At 37.9% G+C, this 24,434-nt stretch overlaps 1 protein-coding gene across 2 annotated transcripts; it reads left to right on the top strand.

Annotated features, from left to right (window-relative positions):
• The first annotated feature begins 10,495 nt into the window (after positions 1 to 10,495).
• On the top strand, positions 10,496 to 21,707 carry LOC103443005 (nudix hydrolase 2-like). Of its 2 annotated transcripts, XM_070805490.1 has the most exons (9): positions 10,505 to 10,891; positions 10,966 to 11,122; positions 11,885 to 12,108; positions 19,867 to 19,932; positions 20,154 to 20,291; positions 20,811 to 20,888; positions 20,979 to 21,064; positions 21,149 to 21,257; positions 21,401 to 21,701. In XM_070805490.1, exons 2-9 carry the CDS (start codon positions 10,966 to 10,968, stop codon positions 21,629 to 21,631), a joined length of 1,089 nt encoding a protein of 362 aa, XP_070661591.1. In that variant the 5' UTR covers positions 10,505 to 10,891; the 3' UTR covers positions 21,632 to 21,701. The 2 variants fall into 2 exon arrangements, with proteins under 2 accessions (XP_070661590.1, XP_070661591.1); XM_070805489.1 differs by having other exon boundaries at positions 10,496 to 11,122; positions 21,401 to 21,707.
• The last annotated feature ends 2,727 nt before the right edge of the window (positions 21,708 to 24,434 follow it).

The following is a 24,434-nucleotide window of genomic DNA, read 5'->3' as shown; positions in this document are numbered from 1 at the left end:
TCTTTGAATTTGTTACCTATTATGGACACTTTTGCCTTGATTGACGGATGATTGTCCGCTGCTCGCGTGTAGGAATCCCGGTATGCCTCAAGGGTATTTTTGTCCTCTTTTACCAAAAAATTCACGTGTCGCCTTGTTATTATTTTTTGCTCCATAAAATTCACTATTTCACTTATAAGTGAAGATGAATACTTAAGTGGTAGTATTTCTCCTTTTCAAATGCTTTGAATTAGGACTAAAAATGGTGCCACTGCTAAATGCTCTTTCATGTGGGAAATGAGATTGGGTTGGAATTGGTGCAATGTTAACTTTACTTAAAAGTCATTTGGCTTTTTTTTTTTTGAATGCTTTGAACTTTTGAATTGAAAATGGTGCTGCTACTATATGCTCTTTCACGTGGTGGATCCGAAGGGTTTATTGTGGATGTAAATTTTCATATTTTTTTCTTTGACGAAAATACACCTGCAAAACAATAACATCTAAGATCAAGGTCAAGAGCTCCATGCGCCCATGATGAATGAATGGGCTTTGGCTGAAGAATTGCCAATGCCAAAGTTAGAATTTGAGAGAGAAAATGTTTAGAGAATTTTTGGGAGAAAATGAACTTAGGTTTTTGGAGAAATGATAGGCTATATATAGGGGGTGTGGCCGGCCCTATTTGGAGAAATAGGGACCGGCCACTTATGGTAGAAATTTGGCCTTAATATCTTGTGATTATTTTGGTAATTAATCAATTAATTTGGCAATTAATCCTAATTTAAAAAAAAAATAATTGGGAGTTACCTTGTGGGTGAGGATTTGATGAAGAGTGATGAAAGGGTTTTAAAAGAATACCAGTTTGATCACCTTTGACCTTGATTGAGACGTTATCGTCAGTTGCATGTGCGTGAGAATCTTGATGTGCCTTAAGGGTAATTTTGTTATTTTTACCCAAAAGTCCACACGTCGCCTCCATATTTTTCTTGATTATTTTTGGCTCCACAAATGCCCCCACACCTGCTAGGCTACTTGTAGGAAAGGGCAGCAAGTATAGAGATCTCCAACTTTGATGCAGATTCCCATTTGGACTTGAAATTATATTATTCTAGGAAAGGGAAATAAATAGCCTCCAAAGCCTATTTAAGCCTACCTTAAGTAGGGGATTAAATCAACTTTGGAGGGCAATTATTTATCCCTACAAGAAAGAGAGAAAGCTAGATGATATTTGTTTTTCCTCCCCTAACACTCTTCTTTGTTTGACCGTGCAAAGAACTGTCTTCCGTTGATTTCTTTGTTTTATCCATTCCGCACCAATGTAAGAAAAACTTAATTTTCTTTGTCTTCTTCTTGGGTGGTGTTACCACAGGGCAGCCGTTGGGTTGGTGCGGTATGTCGGCTGGTAGGGGCTAGGAGTCAAGTTGGCATGGGTTGAGGAGATAGTGTGGCAGGGGCCACAACTTATGCTACTCAGCTTGACTGAAGCCAAAGGTTGGCTCAGCTTAGGTCGAGGAAATGGCGTGGCATGGGCCATGCTTTGGGCTGCCACGTCTGGGTTGTTTGCCAAGAATAAGGAAACTACTTGAGTTTGATTTCTCAGCTGCCGTAGATGGAACAATCAAGGACGGAGCTGCCAAGATCGGAGTTGCTGAAGATGAAGTGTCGAATGAGCGAACTGTTGAGTGCAAAGCGGCTACTGCCACCTGACCATTTATTGTTTAGCTGGTCTTCTAGTATTCGATCTTTTGAGTTGTGTGGCCTTCTCGCACTGGAGAGCTTACCCATATGGGTATCGGGGAATTGGTTTACCTTTTCGCACTAGAGAGCAATTATTTTATCCTCTCGCACTGGAGAGTAGACCTATATGGGTATCGGAGAATTGGTTTACCCTTTCGCAATGGAAAACAATTAGTTTATCCTCTCGCACTGGAGAGCAGACCAGATGGGTGTTGGGGAATTAGTTTACCCTCTTGCACTGGAGAACAATTAGTTTATCCTCTCGTACTGAAGAGCAGACCCATATGGGTGTTGGGGAATTAGTTTACCCCAATTAGTTTATCATCTCGCATTAGAGAGCAAACCCAAATGGGTGTCGAGAAATTAGTTTACCTTATTGCACTGGAGAGCAATTAGTTTATCCTCTCACAATGGAGAGCAAACCCAAATGGGTGTTAGTGAATTAGTTTACCCTCTCGCACTATAGAGCAATTAGTTTATCCTCTCTTACTGGAGAGCAGACCCAGATAAGGTTTGAGCAGTTGTTGTAAACAGCAATTGAGCCAGGCTTATGAATAACTTCTTAAATCTTTATTGAGAATAAAGAAATTGATAACTGTGTTGAAAGGTAGAAATTGCATAACAAACTGGATAATCCTCGGCTTGCGAGGTTTTGTTCGTTGACATGCTTAAGACTTCAAACTTATTTGGAAAAGCCCTAACAGGGTTTAGGGGGTGATGGAAACGTCCCCTACTTGTGTAGGCCGTGTCGTTGACCTGTCAAGATATTCGTCGCACCGGCCCTCATTTGTCAGCTTCTCAAGGTACTGCTCCCACTTCGGGCATCCGTTGGTAGTGTGGCTTGGTCCTTGATGGAATGCGCAATACTTTGTTTGATCCAGCCTGGTAAGATGGCATTTCATAGGTGGCGGCAGTTCGAACCAAGGTTCGTTCTTAAGCCTACGAAGAATTTGGCCTATTAAAATTGTGAACTTGGTGAATGTTTTGGGCGCTGACTCTTCTCTGGTTGAGGAATGCTCCATGCACTTATTTTCTGACTCATTTTTTTTAGATTGCTTGGCCTCATCCCATACTGCGTGCTTCTCTGCCAAAGCATATGAAGTTGTCAGGGTCAGTTTTTCTCCCATGATCAATTTTCAGAATAAAGGGTGTTCGGTGGGAAAACCCATTTCTGAATGCTGCTGTTGCTATGTCTTCGTTACAGCTAACAATCTTGGTCTTCTCCGCTTTGAACCTCTTGACATAGTAGCAAATTGTTTCCCAAGGGTCTTTTACGATGCTGAAGAGATGGTCAAATATCCTTTTTGATTGAGCAGTTAGACGAATATTCCTTAGTGAAAACTAAGGAAAGTTTGTTGAAACTCTAGATCGATTGCAGCGGTAGGGTGTGAAACCAGTCTTGCGCCTTACCTTGTAGAGTTGTGGTAAAAAAATTGCACATAAATGCGTCGTTGTTCCTATAGAGGATCATGGTACTATGGTTGTGCTTAAGATGTCGATCTGGATCTTCGTCTTCCTTGTACGGAGTAAAGTGAGGTATAGTGAACCCGCGAGGTAGATCTGTTTGCTCGATCTCATCCGTGAATGGTGACCTACTTATGTTGGTTATGTCTCGTCAAAGCGCATCGTCAGTAGCCTCGTTGTGTTGGAAATTACGTAATCGTGCAATTAGAAGCCTCTGAACTTCTTCTTGAATTTGCCTCTGCTGGGGAAGTGGAACTTTCGGTTACCCCCGATCCTGACCTATTAGTCTAGGTCACTCTTCTCTATGTTTGGCTCTTCTATGTTGAGTCTGCAGTGCATATGGTGCGTTCTTGGCAAGCGAGAGGGCTGTTCGTAGGCTACTAATTGAACTTGAGCCGGATTGAGTAACTGCTTCTCTCCGTCCACCATGCTGCCTACTCCGATGTGAGATGGAGAATGCTCGTTGCGAGCCTACTTGTGAGTGAACATTTCGCCTGGAAGGTTGTCCATGTTGATAATCGGAGTGTGGCCTCAACAGTGAACGTATGCTTGTTCGTGGGCTTAATTAGGAGTGCATACTCCTTTACGTGCTAAGACAAGAGTATACACTATCCTGATGACCTAGGCAGGAGCGTAAATTGCCAAAACGCTCAGATCGTGGCTGGTTAAAGGGTTGTTTACCGGGTTACCACTGGAAAAATTCGTCGTCTGCCCTTCTCCTGCTTCGGGACACCTATCTTGGGCTTGCTGCATCTTGTTACGCTACAAAAGCTGATTTACCAAGGTCGTCTGTTGCGTGAGGGAGCTTGTCAACTTTATAACTTGTCTGGATAAGTGTTGTTCGCCATGCAAGATGGAAAGGCTTGGGTGGTAGGTTTCTCCATAGGTGGTAGAAGTGTAGTTGACTCCGAACCCGAGATTTGAGTTGGGAAATGTTAAAGTTATGGAGAAATAGGTTGAAAATGCCTATGGTTCAACCACCGACCCAGAAATCTGAAGTCGGGACGGTTGAACCGGTCTTGGATCGGTTTGGATTACTGGGAAGGCAATGGGAGTGGGCTGCTTCGCATGTAACCCACGTGGGTGCTGGGCCTAGGCTCGGCTTGAGAGTGCGCTGAGATCATGCTGGGTCGCGGCTCGAGCCAGGTGGCCTTAAGCTTGGGCCCGTGTGGGCTGGAGTAACGCAGCTTGGCCTTAAGGCGCACTGGGCTCACATCGACTTTGGGCCCGCGAGGTGTGGGTTGCTCTAATTGCGGCAGCTGTTTGAGCCTGTTGAGTCTGGGCTGGCTGCCTTGTGGCATGGGCGTGGGTCTGCTGCTGCGTGGTGGCCTGCTCACCATGGGTAGTGGGCTCGCCGAGGGTCACTGCCATGGTTGCTACGATGATGGTGCCTCGTCAAGGTGGTGCCACTCCACTTGTCGTTGCGTTGAGCCTCGTGGATCACTGTGATCCAAATCCTTGAACGTATGAAGTTCTGTTCATCGTGGTTTCCGAATTTCTTGTCATTATACTTTTCTTTTACGTTTATTCAAAGAATTTTTATAAAAAGTTCTATGAATAAAAATGTACGAAAAATCTATGAATGAAAAAAAAAATGGAAAACCTTGGATGCGAGAGTCTTCTTTGAACGTGTGAATCAAACTCTTAATCAAATCACCAATTTGTGGATGCAAATTTCCACCTTCTCCTTTGACGAAAATGTACCTGTAAAACAATTAAACCTAAGATCAAGGCCAAGAGCCCCATGTGCCCATGATGAATAAGGGGGGCTTTGGCCGAAGAATCACCGATACCAAAGTTAGAATTTGAGATAGAAAGTGTTTAGAGAAATTTTGGGAGAGAATAAACTAAGGTTTTTGGAGAAATGAAGGACTATATATAGGGGTGTGGCCGACCCTGTTTGTAGAAATAGGGACCAGCCACTTATGGTAGAAATTTGGCCCTAATTACAAGATATTATGTCAAATAATATCTTGTAATTAATTTGGTAATTAATCAATTAATTTTGCAATTAATCAATTAACAATTAATCCCAATTTGAAAAGAATAATTCGGAGTTACTTTGCGGGTGAGGATTTGATGAGGAGTAATGATAGGGTTTTAAAAGAATACCATTTTGATCACCTTTGACCTCAATTGAGTTGTTATCGTCCGTTCCATGTGCGTGGGAATCCCGATATGCCTTACGGGTAATTTTGTCTTTTTTCATCTAAAAGTCCACGTATCGCCTTCATATTTTTTTTAATTATTTTTGGCTCCACATTTATCACATGGCTGTGCTTGTTATTTATTTATTTATTTTTATGGTTTTGACGCAAAATGACATTGTTTTGGTGAAGTTATTTAAAAATTACCATAAAACTTAGAATATTCTTACATAAAATTACTAATCTCCTTACATAAAAATTTCTCAGCAGGTGCGGGGTTATTTCTTCTCAAGAAACTTCGGCAGACAAAGCTACCCATCATGGCACCGGGTTTCTTTGACTTGACGACTCGAAATGAAAGACGAAACTCTAAATTATGACTTTCTACTTAAGCTAGAGCAACAATCTAATAGTGATTTGATTTCTCTACTATTAAACCCAATCAAACCAAACTATACTGCTTAAACCGTTATTTACTGGTTTCGATACAATTTTATGAATAAACCAAACCAAATCAAACCAAAACCACACCAAAAAGTATACCCTGTATCGATTACGCATTTTATTTTCGTGTGTCTTTGCCCTTTGCCATCCTATGACCATGCATGAAACTTGTCAAAACACGTTTAAACCATGACACAAAAATTGGGTTTGAGATTTCAATGAGTATTTTATCACTCATACCATTTGCATGTTCTCATGTTTCCTTGTTGCAAGATGAATGAATTTACAATGAAGTTTTCAGCACCAAATTATCAGATAATCTCGATAAGGCACATATTACACTATCATGTGAAATTGTTGGAATTTTTGTAGGGTATTTCAAAATACAAATCATGGTCATTGTGGTCTGGCCAATAACGTTGGCATTATTACTCATAATTTCAGAAGAAATAGGAAGTTGGCAGTTTCACAACCTCTTTCTTCTATTTATTTGGTTATTAATGTGACATTTATTCTTCAACATTATATACATAGTAAATGACCAATGTTAATCCAATTATATATATAATTTCTTTCCTACAAAGCGAAGAGGAATGAAAAAGAATTTATCTCTTCTCCCCGTCTTGCTTCCGAGTCCTTTTACATTATTCACTTCAATACCAAAGGAAAGAATCGAATTATTCACCCGATTCAAGTATTGCGAGTGTACACTTGCGAGGATCATAGGTTGTTGTATTCTGGAGGGTAGGCGCCATAACCTACTACACCAAGACATTGTCTCCGAGAGGCGAAATCTACTCTTAAGGACAATGATTACACGCCTCAACCTAAATCTTATTCTAATAAAGGATCGACGAAGAGCATTTTCTACCTACAAAAGATAAGTATTTTATCTTATTTAGTTTATTCTATTTAATAAATTGTGGTGATAAAATTTGTGATATACTAATATTAATTTTATGTGATTTGTTGTAGGAGAAGTATACTAGTAGAAAAAAGCTCATCTATCACGGTCATTGCCCGTGGTAGATTGCAATCCATCACGGACATTGTGCCCGTTAGTAATCTGGATGTGATAGAAAGTCACAGATTCTACCATGGGTTATGCTCGTTGTCAATTGTAATATAACCACAGACCGTGCCCGTTGTAGATTAAGATCTAACACCACGTGCACTATAACCGTTGTGGATTACAAATTGGCCACGGCTAATGGCCGTTATAAAAAAATTTCTAAAAACAAAAAAAAAAAAATTGTTTAATAAATGTATTATATAATATTTATAAACAAAATTACACATTTACTATAATATAACAATTAAATAAAAAATTATAGATTCAAACATTACAATTGTACACTAAACTAAAGCTAACAACAAAATGATAAGATATATAAAGAAATACCAAACCATCCAAAGACCTCTAACAAACAAGAACATTGTCACTTGAAGACTTCACATTTCTTTGAACACCTCCAAACAAAGGACCTTGAGAGTGAACTACTACCCATAATGCTTGAGCCTCAACAATTGTTGCCTCTCTCTATCTGGATGGACATAAGCATACGAAAGAACATAAGAACACAAATTTCCATCAACATATTCCTAATTGAATCAGTTTTTCGTCAATGAGTGAGAAATAACGATACAAACTGGGCACAACCTAAGAGCACAACTGTATAAAGAGATTAAGACCTGCACAGACAGAACTACCAACACAGCTCTAATGCAAAACTTTCATACTCAATCACAAAAAAATAAGAGGAACCCATTACAACAATTCACAAACACAAGTCAAAATTCGAAAAAAAAAAGAATCACATACCGAGAAAGGATTTGCCTTTCAAGATCCATCTTCAGTGGAAACCCACTTCCGTAAGTGTACCCCCAGACTTATCACAACAAGCTTAGAAATCAAAACTCATAACTCAAAGACATCATATACAAAAAACCAACCAAACTTATCACACCAAAATCTTTAGAATCGCGAATGTCCTATAACTGTAACTGATATAAGAACCGGTCATTCTCTAACAAGGATGCACATGGTGCATAAATTTCAACAAACAGAATTATCAACCAGACCATATAAACCTTCAAACTTTACGAAGATATTCAAGCATTAGAGCTAGAGGTATCAATAATTCAATCCTTAGCAGAGCATCCACTAGATTTATGTATGCCTAATACATTTTCTACAATAACAAAAAGTTGAGAACCCAAGCATGAAAAGCAGTTTCGTTTTCCTGAATATTTTCATGGTGAGTAATGGCAAGCTTTTTGAGCAGAAGTTCTTATAGTTTACGTGTGATCCTTCGCAACCATTTAGAAGGTACAATTTCTGTTATTTTTATGGAGTGATTACAAGTTACTGCAGTGTCGTGTTGATTGACAAAAGAATCAGATTCTTTTTTACCTCTTGATCAGGCTTTAGAAGGCTCGGCTCAATCTACCTTCCGCCTATGTCTTTAGATGAGTAGGAAATCAGAAACAGAATGGTGATATACATGTTCCTTTACCTGCTAGGATGCTCTCATACATACTTTAACAACCACTCTAGGCTCTGTCAAATGTAGCACATTGTCAGCTACATTAATATACAATGATTATAGTCTAATGTAGTTTGAAAGAAAAATTCTGGCAATTACCTCTATTACTCGTTGGCAGGACACCTCAAGATTGCCTTCTAAAGAAGCCAGGATGACAAGAGTAGCTGCAATAGTTGAAGGCTAGTAATGAAGTTGGTTGTGGTCCTACATCTGCAGCACTGCCAGGTACCTGGCAGGGAAACGGAAAACACATAAATATAACAAAATTCAATACCAAGACCGAGACTTATCACACCAAAGAAAACATCAACCAAACCCATTATCCCAACTTTAGAAATTCCAACTGTAACATCGAATTTTTGCCCCACCCTCACAAAAGCCTCAAAAGGCACCAATAAAAAAAATAAAAAATTCATGATGATTTCTAGAATCAGACCTCAAACAATCAGTACAACAATCAAACGATCTTACCTCAAAATGCTTTTCAAGTCCTCCTTGGTTAAGATTCTTCTTGAAAAGCTTCAGGCCTTACATCTAAACCAAACACGGGACTATCTCAAACAAAATCAGAAAACAAAGTACAATCATAATCCTTAAATTAGTTTGCCCAACCCTAAATCTAATAATTTTAAGAAATACTATAGCACCAATTGAGAGAGGAATTGCGATAATACCTAAATATCGGAGAGAGAGATGAAAGTAAGAGTGTTTCCTCTGCTGGGAGTGTTTCCTCTGTTGGGGGTTCCGAAAGAGAATTACAGGAAAAACTGATGGATTTATGCATCAGAAACATGAATTAAAGATGACAATTAGAAAGGGAAGAAAAAAAACCTGAGGGCTTTGATTTTGACGATGGATTCGATTTCCACTGGAAGATCTATCTATTTGCAGCGAGGGAGAGGGAGAGGAGTGGACGAAACCGCTTAATTTTAACTTTTTTACCAACTCCCCGCGTCTATTTTCTAGTAGTGTGAAATTTGAAAGATTTCAAATTTTGGGAAAATTTCGAAAAAAATTTAATCCCGCCTTCTGAATTTTTTTTAAAATAGTGTGCATAATTGCACCACATTTAATGTTCGTGGTAGATAAAACAATGGGGTGTAATACTAATAATATTGACCACAGTTAATACCCGTGGTGGTTTAATATTTTTATAACGTGCTAATTAAGACCGTGGTAGTAAATTATTTTATTATAACGGGTCATTACTTGCCTGTTGTAAAACACTGTTATCTACAACATGCTGACTAAGTCCGTGGTAAATGGTCACTTTTTATAACGGGCACATAATGTCCGTGGTAAAATTAATGTGGTAAATGAGCTATTTTCTTGTAGTGCTGAATCGCTGTATATTTCCAACAATCTTAAGAGTAGATTTTGGTTGCTACTTCTGCCATTTGCCTATCATCTATATATTGTTCCATATGTTGGTAGACAAAGTTGCCTATCACCTATATTTTTCTTATGGCCTCTCATTAGTCCGGGAGCAAAGGTTCTAATCTTTGGTGAATATAAAGGATGAAGTTTTGACAAGTAAGATCATTCTCGTTAATTACCTTATTCTCTTTGAGTTGCATTAATAGATATAACATTTTGCATGGCAAATATATAAACCATATCGTTGCCTCTTACATTTCTCCTTCATGGTCTCTTTTTGCGTGCTATGCTGCTTTCACTATGCCAATACATTTTATTTAGACAGTTTCTCATATCTATTGGCATATATAATTTTCTTTTGCATCAATTCTGTCTATGTGATATTGGCATGCATTTAATTCAGCTTTTATTCTCAATAACGTTTGTTTTAATAGCAACGATATCAAGTTTGTCTTAATTTGTACCCTCTCCACATGTATTTTAAGAAGGCTAATTTGTGGCTTGAAAGAGTAAAGATTATGAGATTTTGCTCTCTACCGTTGCTTTTAGTATTTGTGATACTTCTCATTAGTTTTCTTCTTAATAGTGGTGTGGTATTTAAAATTTTTCACGATATCTTAAAACTCAGGGATTGAAAACTATATGATTGTTTCCCGATTTCTAATGGGCTTTCGTTTCTTTCTTGTTTGAACAAATTACGTGATTCTCCTAGTTTTATAAGCATAATATTAAGTGGCCTGTGTGCTGCATATTCCATGGGGTTATGAGTAATAAGCATAACATATATTCCTTGAAATCTGTTACTTAAAAAAATTCATTGAAATTCTCTAAAATACAAACTGACGACACCCTTAATGTAGAATATTGTTTTATTTTATACTAATTAATTAAAGATTTTACATTGAATGCCAACTGTTTCACCAATTGTATTTTTACAACATATTCAAGCAAGTTTCAAGAAAACAATGTGCAGATGCAGCCCCTTTGCCATGTGTTACTAATCTGACTTACCATTATATTACTCTCTTGGAAGTTGACACGTTTACCAAATACCGTGCCAAAAACTGCAAAAGACCAAACGTTCAAACTTCAAAGTCCCAAAAACCAGCAGAAGCAGCACAGAAGGAACCAAGAAAATTCATCATTTCTTCTTCGCAGCCAAAGCAGAAAAAGCATAAAATCCTTTGCTTCCATTAACAGGTGAGAGCAGACGAATCAACTTTCTCCAACTGACACGCGTTTTGATTCTTAAGTACGTATATATGTTGATGCAGATGTTGAGAGCCACCACCAAGCTTTTGCCATATCTTTCTTCTACAGACAAAGGTTCTTCTGCGTCTTCTGTTGTTGCCTATCATCATTCTTTAACAAAGAGGCCTTGCTTTGGAACTCTTTCACCTTCCTCACCATCCTTGCCTGGCTTTCACAAAGGTGGGCTTCAAGTTTATTTTTATATTCTTTTATTCGAGCAATATTAAATTATGTAAACATAGTGGTCCAATATTTTAGTAGATGGGGTATTGGAATTCTACTCATACGTCTGAGAGATTTTTTAGTGTGACCGTTACATGAGGTGGTATATCACGTGTTCCTATATAAATAGTTGATTATATATGTTAAAAGGTTAATAACTTAAAAATTAAAATTTTCCACCATTTGCATAAAAACAGGTAGTGTACCATATGTGTTCCCTTCACAACTAAAAATTTATCCATTCGTCTGAGTTTGAAACTGCTCCTACCGTTACTGAAATAGTTTCGGATATTTCCCCTCCCTTAATAATAGTAAGGGTTTCATGTCAAATGATCTATCAAATTGACTCTCCATCAAGATGGTCCATGAAATTGAATATCAATCAATGTAGCCCCAAAAATGAGGGTCACAATTCAACGTGGTACTTTCATTAAAAGTTTTACTGAATTGTTATGGAAGAATTGTATTGATTTGCGACATCCATTTTCATATTACATTGATCGATTCTCAATTTCAAAAATTATTTGTGATAAAAATAATAATAATAATTAAAAAAAAATCATTAACACGTAGGCACATGGAAATGTCAAATAGTGGAGTGACTACTTATTTGTCATCCTCTGTCTTCTAGCAATTGAAATGCATGAGTTTTATTTCTAAGGAATTGTAATGGTTTGGTTGAAATAAATGTTGATGTGTGATTTTCGCTTATTTCTTCAGATTCAAAAGATAAAGTTCCACACTTGATTCAAGCCGTGCAAGTTTCAACGAATTCATCCTCCGTTGCACAACAAGTCGTGCCTGAAAATGAAGTCGAACAGGTTGAGTTGCTCGCCGCAGTTGAGGATTTATATGGAGGAGTTGTTGTGGACGTGACCAAACCTATGGATTATGCGGTTTTCGCTTCTTTGCTTCAAGCTTCCATATCGCAATGGAGGCAAAAGGTTTGTATTCGTTGCTTTTGTTGTATGCCTATTTGATTGAACGATCTAGGGTTTCGAGAGAGAGGGGGCGGCTATGGTTAGAGAGAAGAGAGATTGATTTAATTGTGAGGTGTGTTTGATTCACCCCATTGTGCCTTTATTTATAGTAGTAGGATTGGTAAAAACTTTTCCCTGTAGGATTACAACATTTAATAGGTAATCTACTCATAATAAAAGTATAAGATACATTCCCAGATTCTTTAGGATTTACACAATCACATTCATATTCTAAATATGACTGCAACACTCCCTATTGAGTGTGTAAATACTCAACAAACCATTGCATTAGATCTTCAGCAGATAATTTAGAATAGTTGATGAAGTTATCGGCACAACGGGTGATCGTGAGTCTCAAATTTAAGTGAAGTATGCATTTGTAGTAAAACTCACAAAAACCTTTTGCTATGGTAAAACCCAAGGCATGGGGAAAACCCATAGACTAAGGAGAAAAGTGAGAAGTATGAATAATGTCTAAAACAAACGTTAAACAGAACGAAAGTAGTGAACTCAACGGAGTATGATCATTTCAGGATGGGTGCCTCATTAAAACATCATTAGGTAGTAAAAACTCAGTGGGAAAAATGCTCATAATCGTAGGAAAAAAAGTACATTAAGATCATGTGAATATGCTTCTAGATAGACATAACTTCTAAATAAGAGAACTACAAGCAATTCAACTTAGATAATTTACGCATACCGATTCCTTAGACGAGCTTCTGAAATGTAGATTTATGCAATGACTTGGTGAAGAGATCGGCCAGGTTATCCTGGGAATGAATTTGCTTGACTTCAATGTTCTAATGTTGCTGCTTCTGCTGTTGGTGTGAGTAAAAGAACTTCGGCGCTATGTGCTTGGTGTTGTCTCCCTTGATGTATCCTTTCTTTAAGTGCTCGATACATGCCGCATTGTCTTTAAAGATCGTCGTAGGAAGGTCAATGACTGATGTAAGACCACTAGTGATTCGAATATGTCCTATAACTTTTCTCAACTAGAAGCATTCGCGCGATGCTTCATGCAAGGCGAGAATCTCAGCATGGTTAGACGAAGTCGCAACTAGCGTTTGCTTGGTAGACTTCCAAGATATAACGGTGTCTCCAAGGGTAAAGACATAACCTGTTTGAGAACGTGCTATATGTGGGTCAGACAGATATTCAACATCTGCGTAACCAAGAAGGCGAGAATCAATCCGAGGACCATATGGGGCGGCAACACTTGGAGATTCGCTGGTATAGAACAAGCCTAAATCAGTAGTACCCTTGAGGTAGCAGAAAATGTCTTTAACACCATTCCAGTGTCTGCGTGTGGGCGCATTGCTATATCTTGCCAAAAGATTCACAACGAATGAGATGTCAGGTCTAGTGCACTGAGCCAAGTACAATAAAGCTCCAATTGCACTTAGGTAAGGAACTTCGGGTTCCAAAATCTCTTCATCATCTTCCTTTGGACGGAAGAGATCTCGTTTAGCATCTAGAGTCTGAACGACCATGGGTGTACTTGAAGGTTTTGCTTTATCCTTATTAAAATGACACAACACATTTTGGGTGTAGTTTGATTGATGTACTAGGATTCCATCTGAACAATGCTCGATCTCCAGGCCGAGATAATATCGAGTTTCCCACGATTTTTCATCTCAAATTCCAATTTCAAGTGTGCAGTAATTTCCTCAAGCTCTGCGGGAGTCCCGTTGAGGTTCATGTCATCGACATAAACTGCAATAATTGCAAATCCGGAATGTGACTTCTTTATGAACACGCATAGGCACATAACCCTGACTTGTCAAATATTCACTCAGACGGTTATACCACATCCACCCGAATTATTTCAATCCGTATATGACCTTCTTAACCTAATTGAGAGAGTATTTCGTGGTTTAGAACTATTTGAACCAGTCAATGGAAGTCTTTCTGGAACTTTCATGTAAATTTCTGTATCTAGATTCCCATAGAGATACGTGGTTACCACGCCCATAAGCTGCATATTCAGTTTTTCAGAAACTACCAAACTGATTAGGTAGCAGAATGTTATAACGTCCATTACGAGGGAGTATGTCTCCTTGTAATCAATCTCAGGGCGCTGAGAGAAGCCTTACACTACGATATGTGCTTTGTATTGCACTATTTCATTCTTCTCATTACGCTTTCTCACGAACACTCACTTGTAGCCAACGGGTTTCATGTGTGGTGGTGTAGGAACGATCGGTCCAAACATTTTATGTTTTGCGAGCGAATTGAGTTCGACCTGGATTGCTTGTTTCTAGTTTGATCAATTGGTTGTATGTCGGCATTCATAGACGGAACGTGGTTCAATGTCATCGCTAAGCATGATGTTAGTAGCTACTGAGTATGCAAATGCATCGTCGACGATCATCACAATTGTCAGATTTAAACTAGGGTCATTTTCCAGGGTTGTGAATCCTTTGAACCAAGGAGTCTACTACGCTTCAAGGTCGGAGTAGGTGATTGGCTAGCCGTCAATGTACCTTGCCGCATGGAAGATGCAGCTTTCCCATATTCGGGGACAGTCTGGTCTTCCTAGACAGGTTATTGACGTATCTTGTCACACTTGCTAGATCATTAAAAGCATGTAGAATGCTGAGTAATGCTCTGAAGATCTATAATTCAACGCACCTCGGTTTCAGACTGGGCAGTGTGGGGATCTCAATGAGACATAGTGGGAGCATACCACGACAATTCGCGATGTTCTACGGGAACGTTATCATGCTTATCTCCCCGTAACGACGGGAAAACTGTCTCATCAAAATGACAATCCATAAAACATGCGATAAAGAGATCTCTTATCAAGGGTTCTAAGTAGCGAGCAATTGATGGTGAATCATAACCGTTATAGATTTTGATTTTTCTCTAAGGACCCATTTGGTATATAGTGGCGGAGCTATTGGCACATAAATGGCGCACTGAAACACCCGTAAATGCAAGACATCAGGCTCATATTTAGTGACCTACTGTAACAGTGAATGTGGTAGAGTAGCGGTGGGCCTCAGGTGAACCAACATAGCTGCGTGCAATATTGCATAGCCCTAGGCAGATACCGGCAGTTTGGTTCTCATAACCAAAGTTCGAGCTATCAATTGAAGGCGCTTTATGAAAGCTTCTGTCTGGCCGTTTTGGGTGTGAACATGGGGTATAAGATGTTCCACATCAATCCCCAATGACATGCAATAATCGTCAAAAGTCTGTGATGTAAACTATCCAGTGTTATCCAATTGAATCGACTTAATCAGATAATCAGGGTGGTGAGCCCTTAGCTTAATTATTTGAGCTAGAAGTTTAGCAAACGCGGCGTTGCGTGTGGACAATAGGCAAACATGTGACCATCTTGTCGATGCATCAACCAACACCATAAAATATCTAAATGGACCGTAGGTTGGTTAGATAGGCCTACAAATGTCCCCTTAAATCCTCTAAATTTAGGGGGGTCGTGAATAATCTTTGTATGGAAGGATTGAGTATTTAACTTCCCTAAAGAACACGCTTTGCATGGTGGGAATCCAACATAGGGATGTAACTTATGCCCATGTGAAGATTTGACGATACGTCGCATCTTGTCACGTCCAGGATGTCCCAAACGGTCATGCCAAAGCAACAAAGTATCTTTGAACTCAGGCATAAGGTCGGCCACACTATGGGCTTCTACGCTGCGAATGGTTGTGATGTACAATTCACTCGGCAGATATTCCAACTTCTCGTGAATACACTTCTGGCCATATTCGTATGAAGTGATACAAAGAAATTCAGAACCATTATCTTCAGTGGTTTCAATATGATATTGATTATCTTGAAGATCTCTAAAACTCAGCAACGTTCTTCCGGAACGTGGAGAATAGAGTGCCTCCTTAATGGTCAAGATTGTACCATTAGACAACATGATATGTGTCTTTCCGTATCCTTCAATTAGGTTGGATGAGCTTGAGAAAGTTGTCAAATGAGCTTTCTTGGGTATTAAGTTAGTAAAATAGTGTTGTTCATGCAAGATGGTGTGCATGGTTGCACTATCTGCCAGACAACTAACTTCCCTACTAGATATACCTAGAAATAAATTGATTGAATTGGTCACATGTATAAATATAAGTTCATTCATTCAATTAAGGAATTCGAGAACCATAAACCTAGAAAAATAGGGGTAGGGCCGACCACTAAGGGTGAACACCCTAAAAACATGTCTAATTTATTCATCCAGAAGAGCTAATGCCTCCTGAAAATCTAATATCTCCATTGATGTAGTTGCATCTTCCGGATGATCCACATGTGCAAAGTTAGACTCACGATGGGAATGATACTTAGCAATAGCCTCAGGGGAAACTCGGCATACACGTGACTAATGATCCCTTGATTCACAGCGATAGCACATGTCTAGTTCAGTAGAAACGCGCAGAACGGGAGCTTTACCCTTGTTCTTGAAGTTTAGGGCCTTAGGGGCGAATGGTGGACGCTGCTGGGTCACATTTTTCCCCTTAGGTGTGGCACTCTGTTGACCTTAGGCCCATGGTTGGGCTTGTTGCCCATTGCCATAGCCACAATGATTCATTCGTCGTTTATGGCTGCTAGAATAGGTCGCATGCACTTTAGGCACAGTGTTCGAGCCAGTTGGTCGCGATTGATGATTCTTCATCAAAAGTTGGTTTTGCTTTTCAGCGAGAAGTAAAACAGAGATCAAATCTGAAAACCTAGTGAATTTTTGTGCCCTATATTGTTGCTGCATGACAATATTGGTGGCATGGAAGGTTGAGGAGATCTAATTCAGTTAGTTCCATTTTGTAGAATTTCAACAGTGAACGAATTCTACAAACTTCAGAGTTGTATTTATTCAGGGACTTAAAGTCTTGGAAGCGAAGATGTTGCTAGTCATGCCTTGCTTCAGACAAGTATATGTCTTTCTGGTGATCGAAACGGTCGGCCAGAGCAAGCCAGAGGGTACGTGGGTCCTCCTCAGCGAGATACTCAATCTGAAGTGCATCATGGATGTGTCTTCGAACGAAGATCATTGCAATAGCCTTTTGAGCTTCATCAACAAGTTTTTTAGTGATAGGTGTCTCAATGGTGGCTCTAATGCCCTTTGCAGTCAGATGAAGCTTCACGTCTTGAACCCACTTCAGATAGTTTCTTTTAGAGACTTATAGAGCGGAGAAATCGAGCTTGTTCAAGTTCAACATGTCCTTAAAACAAAGGGAAAAACGTGAGTAGTCATATGGTAGGCCATAGACATAAATCGTAGAATATACAGGTTTTATAGACATGTATTGGTTTAATTTATGCATGAAAACTACAGGTTTCATATGCTATGTTTTGAATGAAAACTTCGGGTTTCAAATGCATTAAATTTGAAACTACAGGTTCAATTTAGTTTTATGAACAATTAGTTCATAATGAGAGGTTCCTGCAAGAAACACAGAATGCAATATACTAATTTAAATATAGTGGATTTGAGGTTCTTTGGGAACTCAAGTGTGAGAGTTTCGTTACTACGTAAGTATGTCAAGGTTCAAAGTATAAAAATAAATTATTGAATTGTTAATATCCAAAAGTGATATTCAGGTCAAGAATTTTGGATTCATTATCAGATTAATGGATTGCAAATCACTTTTAATTAATTCAATAAATTGGGCCATACAGGGTCGATTGTAGAAGCTAAATAACATTAAAATAATATTATTGGGTCAAAAAAAATAGCATAGCCCAAAGACGGGCTGGGTGTCGTGAGTAGGCAAGGCCCTAAGGCCTCAGGGGTGGACTGTAGGCTAAGGGCTTGGGTGAGGGAAATTAAGAGCAGCCTAAGCTGCAAGATAAAGCCCAACCCCATGGGCTGGCGTGTGGGTTCGTATGGGAGCCCAGCCGCATAGGCTGGCTTCCTGTGTTGCGAGCCGTAAGAAAAACTGAGCCCAATCGAGTGGGACAAGGACCCATCAAGCAAAGCTTGCCGTGGGTTTGGTATGGATCTAGGAAAGCTGCGAGCCTTCTTAGAGGTAGAACTGGGGTTTTAGGCTCATGCCAGTCAATCAGGCTGAAGACCTAAGGGTCCAAATAGGTGCAACAAAGTCCAGAGGGTTGCTGCCGATATTGTGCCACAATGGTGGTGCCATACTATGTCCAATTTCCCTTAGGAGTTAGGAAACCCAAATTTGCTTCTAATTTATTTTATATAATTTGACTCACATATTTCACATAACAATTTAATTGTGCGATGCATGAAACAAATATATATATACATATATTGACAAATATATGAACATATACAATATATATATCGTAAGGAAAATATAAACATAAAGGGGTTCATGCATCATGAGGAATGTTTTTATGCTTCGTGGACGTTTCAAATATCTTCTTTTATTTTAAGCGTACCTGATTAGCAGAAAACAAATAAACCTTTGAATTTGGTGGACGATAGCCTCCTCCTACGATGCGTCAATTTCTCAGCTTTTAGCAAGAACGTGCTGATAACGTGTTGTAGGCCTATTTGATTGAATGATCTAGGGTTTAGAGAGAGAGAGGGGGGGGGCCGGCTATGGTTAGATAGAAGAGAGATTGATTTAATTGTGAGGTGTGTTTGATTCACTCTATTGTGCCTTTATTTATAGTAGTAGGATAGATAAAAACATTTCCCTTTAGGATAACAACATTTAATAGGTAATCTACTCCGAATAAGAATATAAGATACATTCATATTCTAAATATGACTGCAACAGCTTTCCTTTTCTTCAGGCCGGTCCTGAGATTTTTCAAGCTCGGGCGACAACGTAAAAAAATGTGGCCTAACTTTATATAAGAAAATTATTTGTTTTCATACATAAGATTTCGATAAAATTATACTTAAAAAAACACTTCAAAAAAAGGTCGTACCCAGTGCACAAGGCTCCCGCTTTACGCAGGGTCTGGGAGAGGTGAATGTCGGCTAGCCTTACCCCCATTTATGGAGAGGCTGCTCCCAAGTCTCGAACCCGAGACCTACCGCTTATGAGCGAAGACACTTGACATCGCACCAAGTACGACCTCTACTTAAAAAAACACTTCAAATTCAAAATAATTTAGAAACCAAAAAAATTATTTGTTTTCATACATAAGATTTCGATAAACTAATTTATTTTATATCGAGAGAAGGAAACCAAAAAAACTCGGGGCTTACAAGTAGATAGATGATGAGTTTTGTCCTTCTTTTATCTGAACTTTTAAACCTTTTGATGACATGTCATATGATTTACAAATTTAGTCTACACATTACTCTTTGTTGAAGGTTAGACTTAAATTGGAATGAATGTTTAAAAACCGCTACCCACATAGCTACTAGCTAGTATTTAAAAAGAAATTAACAACCAAATATAATTTGTGAAAATTGAAAAGAATAAATATGCACATAGCATTTTGAACTCAGGACATTTTGTTAATTTTAAACAACAAAAAACATTGCTTCTAATTAAACTTCTTGATCATTTAGCGAAATTTTATAAATTTATACTCTTATGAAAAGAAATTTGTAAAAATTGAAAATTTAATAAGTAAACATGCTGTTTTGAACCCAAAAACTCCTCATTAATTTCAAACAAACACCAGTTTTAGTTAAATTTCTTTGTTATTAACTAAATTTTATAAATTTATACTTTTATGAAAACATAAATAAGGCCCTGCCCTTCTTCGATCTCGTTAAATGTCTTGTGTGTCACTTGATGCTGACGATGTGAAGGTTGTTTACTTTGTTTTTTGTAGGGGAAGAAGGGCTTTTGGATCAAATTGCCTATCGAACGGTCAAATCTTGTTGATGCCGCAGTTAAGGTACAAGAGATTCTACTGGCCTAGCTCTTCTGAATTACCTCGAGGATATTCTTGATTATTTATTTTAAGCTGTTAGGAATGTAACTTGTCTAGTAGTCTAATTGTTTTTATAATCGCACAATCCGGCACCAACACTCGGGCGGGCTGGCTGCTTACTTAAGTATAGCTGTTTTGGTTTCTGATGTCCGACAACACTCGGACTTCTTTTGTTACTTGTGCAGGAAGGATTTAGGTACCACCATGCTGAATCAGATTACTTAATGCTTGTACGTTGGATTCCCGAAACTGATGATAGACTCCCTGCAAATGCTTCGCACAGAGTGGGTATTGGCGCTTTTGTCATGAACAGTAACAGAGAGGTATACCTTCTGCTCATGAATCTAGGCTCCCTTTTGTTCTGAACATATATGACATGTAAAAATGAAAGTTCAAATTTTTTACATTTTGCTTTCTTGGTTCTGTTTAACGAGAAAATAGTGAAAAGTTTCTAACATTGTTCGCTCTGAAACCTGCCATTTAAAAGAGATTTTCAAGCCATGAAATGGTCCTTTTATGTACTTTACTGTGGTGGTTATTAGCTTTTAGATTAGATAACCAGAGAGATAGAGTAATGATATTCATAGTAATCGAAAACTTAAAAAGGAAATTTCTTTTAATATACATGCTAGATGCATATTGCGTTCGTATTTGCATAGACAATTTAACAGTTCTAAATCAGAAAATAGGATTGGCTGTCATGTTTCTGATAAAGCACTTGTAGTTCACCTTGACATCATTTTAAGTAGTTCTGTAAGTTTCTTATGTTGAAGTCTGTTCCTACGACATTATGTTTGCATTGCCGCATTCTCTTTGCCTAATAAAATTGTTCGCTCGGGTAGGTGCTTGTGGTTCAGGAGTTTAGTGGCAGCTTCGGCAATACAGGTGTGTGGAAGATGCCAACTGGGGTTGTCAATGAAGTGAGTAAAAACACCAGCACAACTATAGCAAATTCATAATAATTTTCAAATACGTTATCATCATGGATTAAAAATTTTATCCATCGACAGGGTGAGGATATCTGTGAAGCTTCTGTTAGAGAGGTTAAAGAAGAGACAGGAATTGATACAGAGTTCGTGGAGGTTTTAGCATTTAGGTAAGAAGCTTGCCTTCGGATTAAAGAAGTGTTGTAAATAATTCTACAGAAGCCCCTCTTTATATTCTCTCCATCTCTCTACAGGCAAAGCCACAAGTCATTCTTTCAAAAGTCAGATTTGTTCATTGTTTGCATGTTGACCCCAAAATCCTTGGACATCCAAGAGCAGAACTTGGAGATTGTGGCAGCCCAGGTAATTTCCCGGGACTCAAAATCCCCTATAGAGTATAATCATTAATCTTGTTTATACTATTTGGTGGTAGAGGGTGTTACAAGGTATCATTAACATGATTCAAAACTATTCTAATATTGTGTTATTCTGGGAATTTTTTCCAGTGGATGCCAGTTGCGGACTATGCAGCTCAACCCTTTGTTAAGAAACACAAACTCTTTGACTATATAGCAAAAATATGCTTGGCAAAATCAGACAAGGACTATGTCGGTTTTACTGCACTGGGTACAACTACATCCTCTGGAAAAAGAAGCTACCTGTACTATAACAACCGGGATATGGAAAACCTACTGGCTACCGGTGATCCTCAGTATATATATATTTTTCTGATATAGTTAGTTTTCATGAGCTGTAAATCAGTTAGATGAGCTGTCATTTTTATAGGTTTATTAGTTGTATATATAACCATCTGTTGTAATCTTATTGACAAAGAAAATACAATCATAAATTTTCTATCAGTGTGTGTGTGTGTGTGTATATAGTTGCAACAACAGTTGGTGTAGATTCCTAGCTATCTAAATAATGGTTCCTGTATAGATTGTTGTTGTTTACATTGCTTTATACAATGATAAGCTTAATTACTTGTGTGCTAAGTCACGGATTCGATTTATATGTTGATGGTTTTTTACTGCAAGCTGTATTGCTCTTCGAATCGTCGTAGGTCAGGAACCAGCTAATGGATTTGCTATTTGCTTCAATATAAAATATACAAGTTGTTCTATTGTATCTTGCTTTTGCCATTGTTACAGATTCATTTGCAGTTTACACCTTACATTACTGATTCGACGTGCTTCTAATAAAACAGATTTCAGAAAAGCGCTTTTGTAGGAAGGGAAAGTGCATATGATCATAGTAGTTCTTTCTACATAAGCACTCCCCCAGTCCCCCTAACAGGCCATTCTTGCGGCCAGTTGAAAATTGCTTTTCTAGAAAGCACTTTTGCTTATTAGAGCTTTTAACCTGCTATGAAAGGGACTAAAACACCTGTCTCCAATGGTTTTAAAACATGCTGCCTCATGCCTTTGACATCCAGAGAATCTTGAGTTATTAAATATTTTTTAGGGTATTCTCTTTTTTCATATAATAAAAGAAAAAGTGATGCCATAAAAAAATAACAAATAAAAATCCCATAGAAATATTAAAAGAAAATGACAAGTCCTTCCAGGTGATGTTAAACTTGATTTCACAAAATATTTAAATATAAGTGTCAATTTGATTAGTTGAATTTTTTTTTTCCACAACCAAAAATGATATTTCATCCAAATCCATTTCAAATATAATATGGGAACGGCACATCCCATGCCTTTGATCTCAAGGTCAAATCACATTTTTGGTCCTCTAATTGGAACTTATTTTTCAATTTGGTCCCTATCCTTTTAATTTTGGAAATGTAATATTTGTTATGCTAGAAATTAAGTCCTACAAATCTATAATTGTTAATTTGTTATTGTTCTTTTCGTCAACTCTATTAGAACTTCCGCCAAAATGAGTCGCGTGCCACGAATGTGAGACTGAATCAAGGAGCAAATATGGAAAATCAAATGAGAAAAATTATAGCAATGATCCCTTAACTTTAACCTAATTGGAGAAATCGTCTTTCAACTTTAACACAATTGGAAAAATTGTCTCTCAACTTTAATCCACATAGAGTAATGATCCCTCGATTTTAACCCAATTATAGTGATGATCCTTCCAACACGACTTATTTTGACAGAATTCTAACGAAGTTGACGAAAATGACAATAGATGCATGTTTTAATGATTTAAAAGACCAATGCTCATGAATTTTTAGTGGAAAAATCATATTGCTCTAATTAGGTTAAAATTGAGAGATAATGCCTCTTACTCTAGTACTATCTAGCCTTTTCATGGCTTTAATGAAATACATGCAGTCTTTATTCAAAAATCATATATTGCCTCACATCCATTAAAATTTCATTAAATAAATTGACATTTACTGTCAAATTTGACAGCAAAAGACTCTGTTTTCAATTGACTCAACGCCACCTAAGAAAATTCATCATTTCTTTTTCGCAGCCAAAGAGGTGAGAACAGACATCAAACTTTCTCCAACTGACACGCGTCTTCGAAATATATATATATATATATATATATTCGCCATATCTTCCTTCTGCAGACAAAGGTTCTCCTGCGTCTTCTGTTGTTGCCCATCATCATTCTTTAACAAAGAGGCCTTGCTTTGGAACTCTTTCACCTTCTTCACCATCCTTGCCTGGCTTTCACAAAGGTGGTATTCAAGTTTATTTTTATATTCTTTTATTCGAGCAATATTAAATTATGTAAACATACTATGATTCAATAATTTAGTAGATAGGGTACTGAAATTCTACTCATACATCTGAGTTTGAAACTGCTCTTATCGTTATTGTAATAGTTTCATATTTTCTCTCCCTTAATAATAGTAAGGGTTTTATCCCAAATGATCCATGAAATTGACCAACTTTATCTGGTCTATGAAATTGAAAATCGATCAATGTAGCCTGAAAATGAATGTCACAATTCAATGTGGTACTTTCATTAAAAAATTTGCATAATTGTTACGGAAGAACTTCATTGATTTGCGACACCAATTTTCAGATTACATTGATCGATTCTTAATTTCAAAAACTAATTGCGATCAAAATTCTAATAATAATTAAAAAAAAATCATGTTAACGTAGTCACATGGAACTGTCAAGTAATGGAGTGACTACTTATTCATCATCCTCTGTTTTCTAGCAATTGAAACGCATGAGTTTTATTTCTGAGGAATTGTAGTGGTTGGTCGAAATAAATGTTGATGTGTGACTTTCTCTTATTTCTTCATATTCAAAAGATAAAGTTCCATACTTGATTCAAGCCATGTCGGTTTCAACGAATTCATCCTCCGTTGCACAACAAGCTGTGCCTGAAAATGAAGTTGAACAGGTTGAGTTGCTTGCTGCAGTTGAGAATTCATATGGAGGAGTTGTTGTGGACGTGACCGAACCTATGGATTCTGCGGTTTTCGCTTCTTTGCTTCAAGCCTCCATATCGCAATGGAGGCAAAAGATTTGTATTCATTACTTTTCTTTTCTTTAGGGCCGGTCTTGAGATTTTTTAGTGACGTCAAAAAATGTGGCCTAATTTTATATAAGA

The sequence above is a fragment of the Malus domestica genome, chromosome 09, assembly GCF_042453785.1.
Source record: "Malus domestica chromosome 09, GDT2T_hap1".
Classification (NCBI taxonomy): Eukaryota; Viridiplantae; Streptophyta; class Magnoliopsida; order Rosales; family Rosaceae; genus Malus; species Malus domestica.
This window is presented reverse-complemented; position numbering and strand designations above follow the sequence as displayed.

Coding starts and splice junctions, on each gene's coding strand:
- LOC103443005 (XM_070805489.1), top strand. CDS start 10,954: ATGTTGATGCAGATGTTGAGAGCCACCACCAAGCTTTTGCCATATCTT. Junction 21,065..21,148: donor GTGGAGGTTTTAGCATTTAG/GTAAGAAGCTTG, acceptor ATCTCTCTACAG/GCAAAGCCACAAGTCATTCT. Junction 21,258..21,400: donor TGGAGATTGTGGCAGCCCAG/GTAATTTCCCGG, acceptor AATTTTTTCCAG/TGGATGCCAGTTGCGGACTA.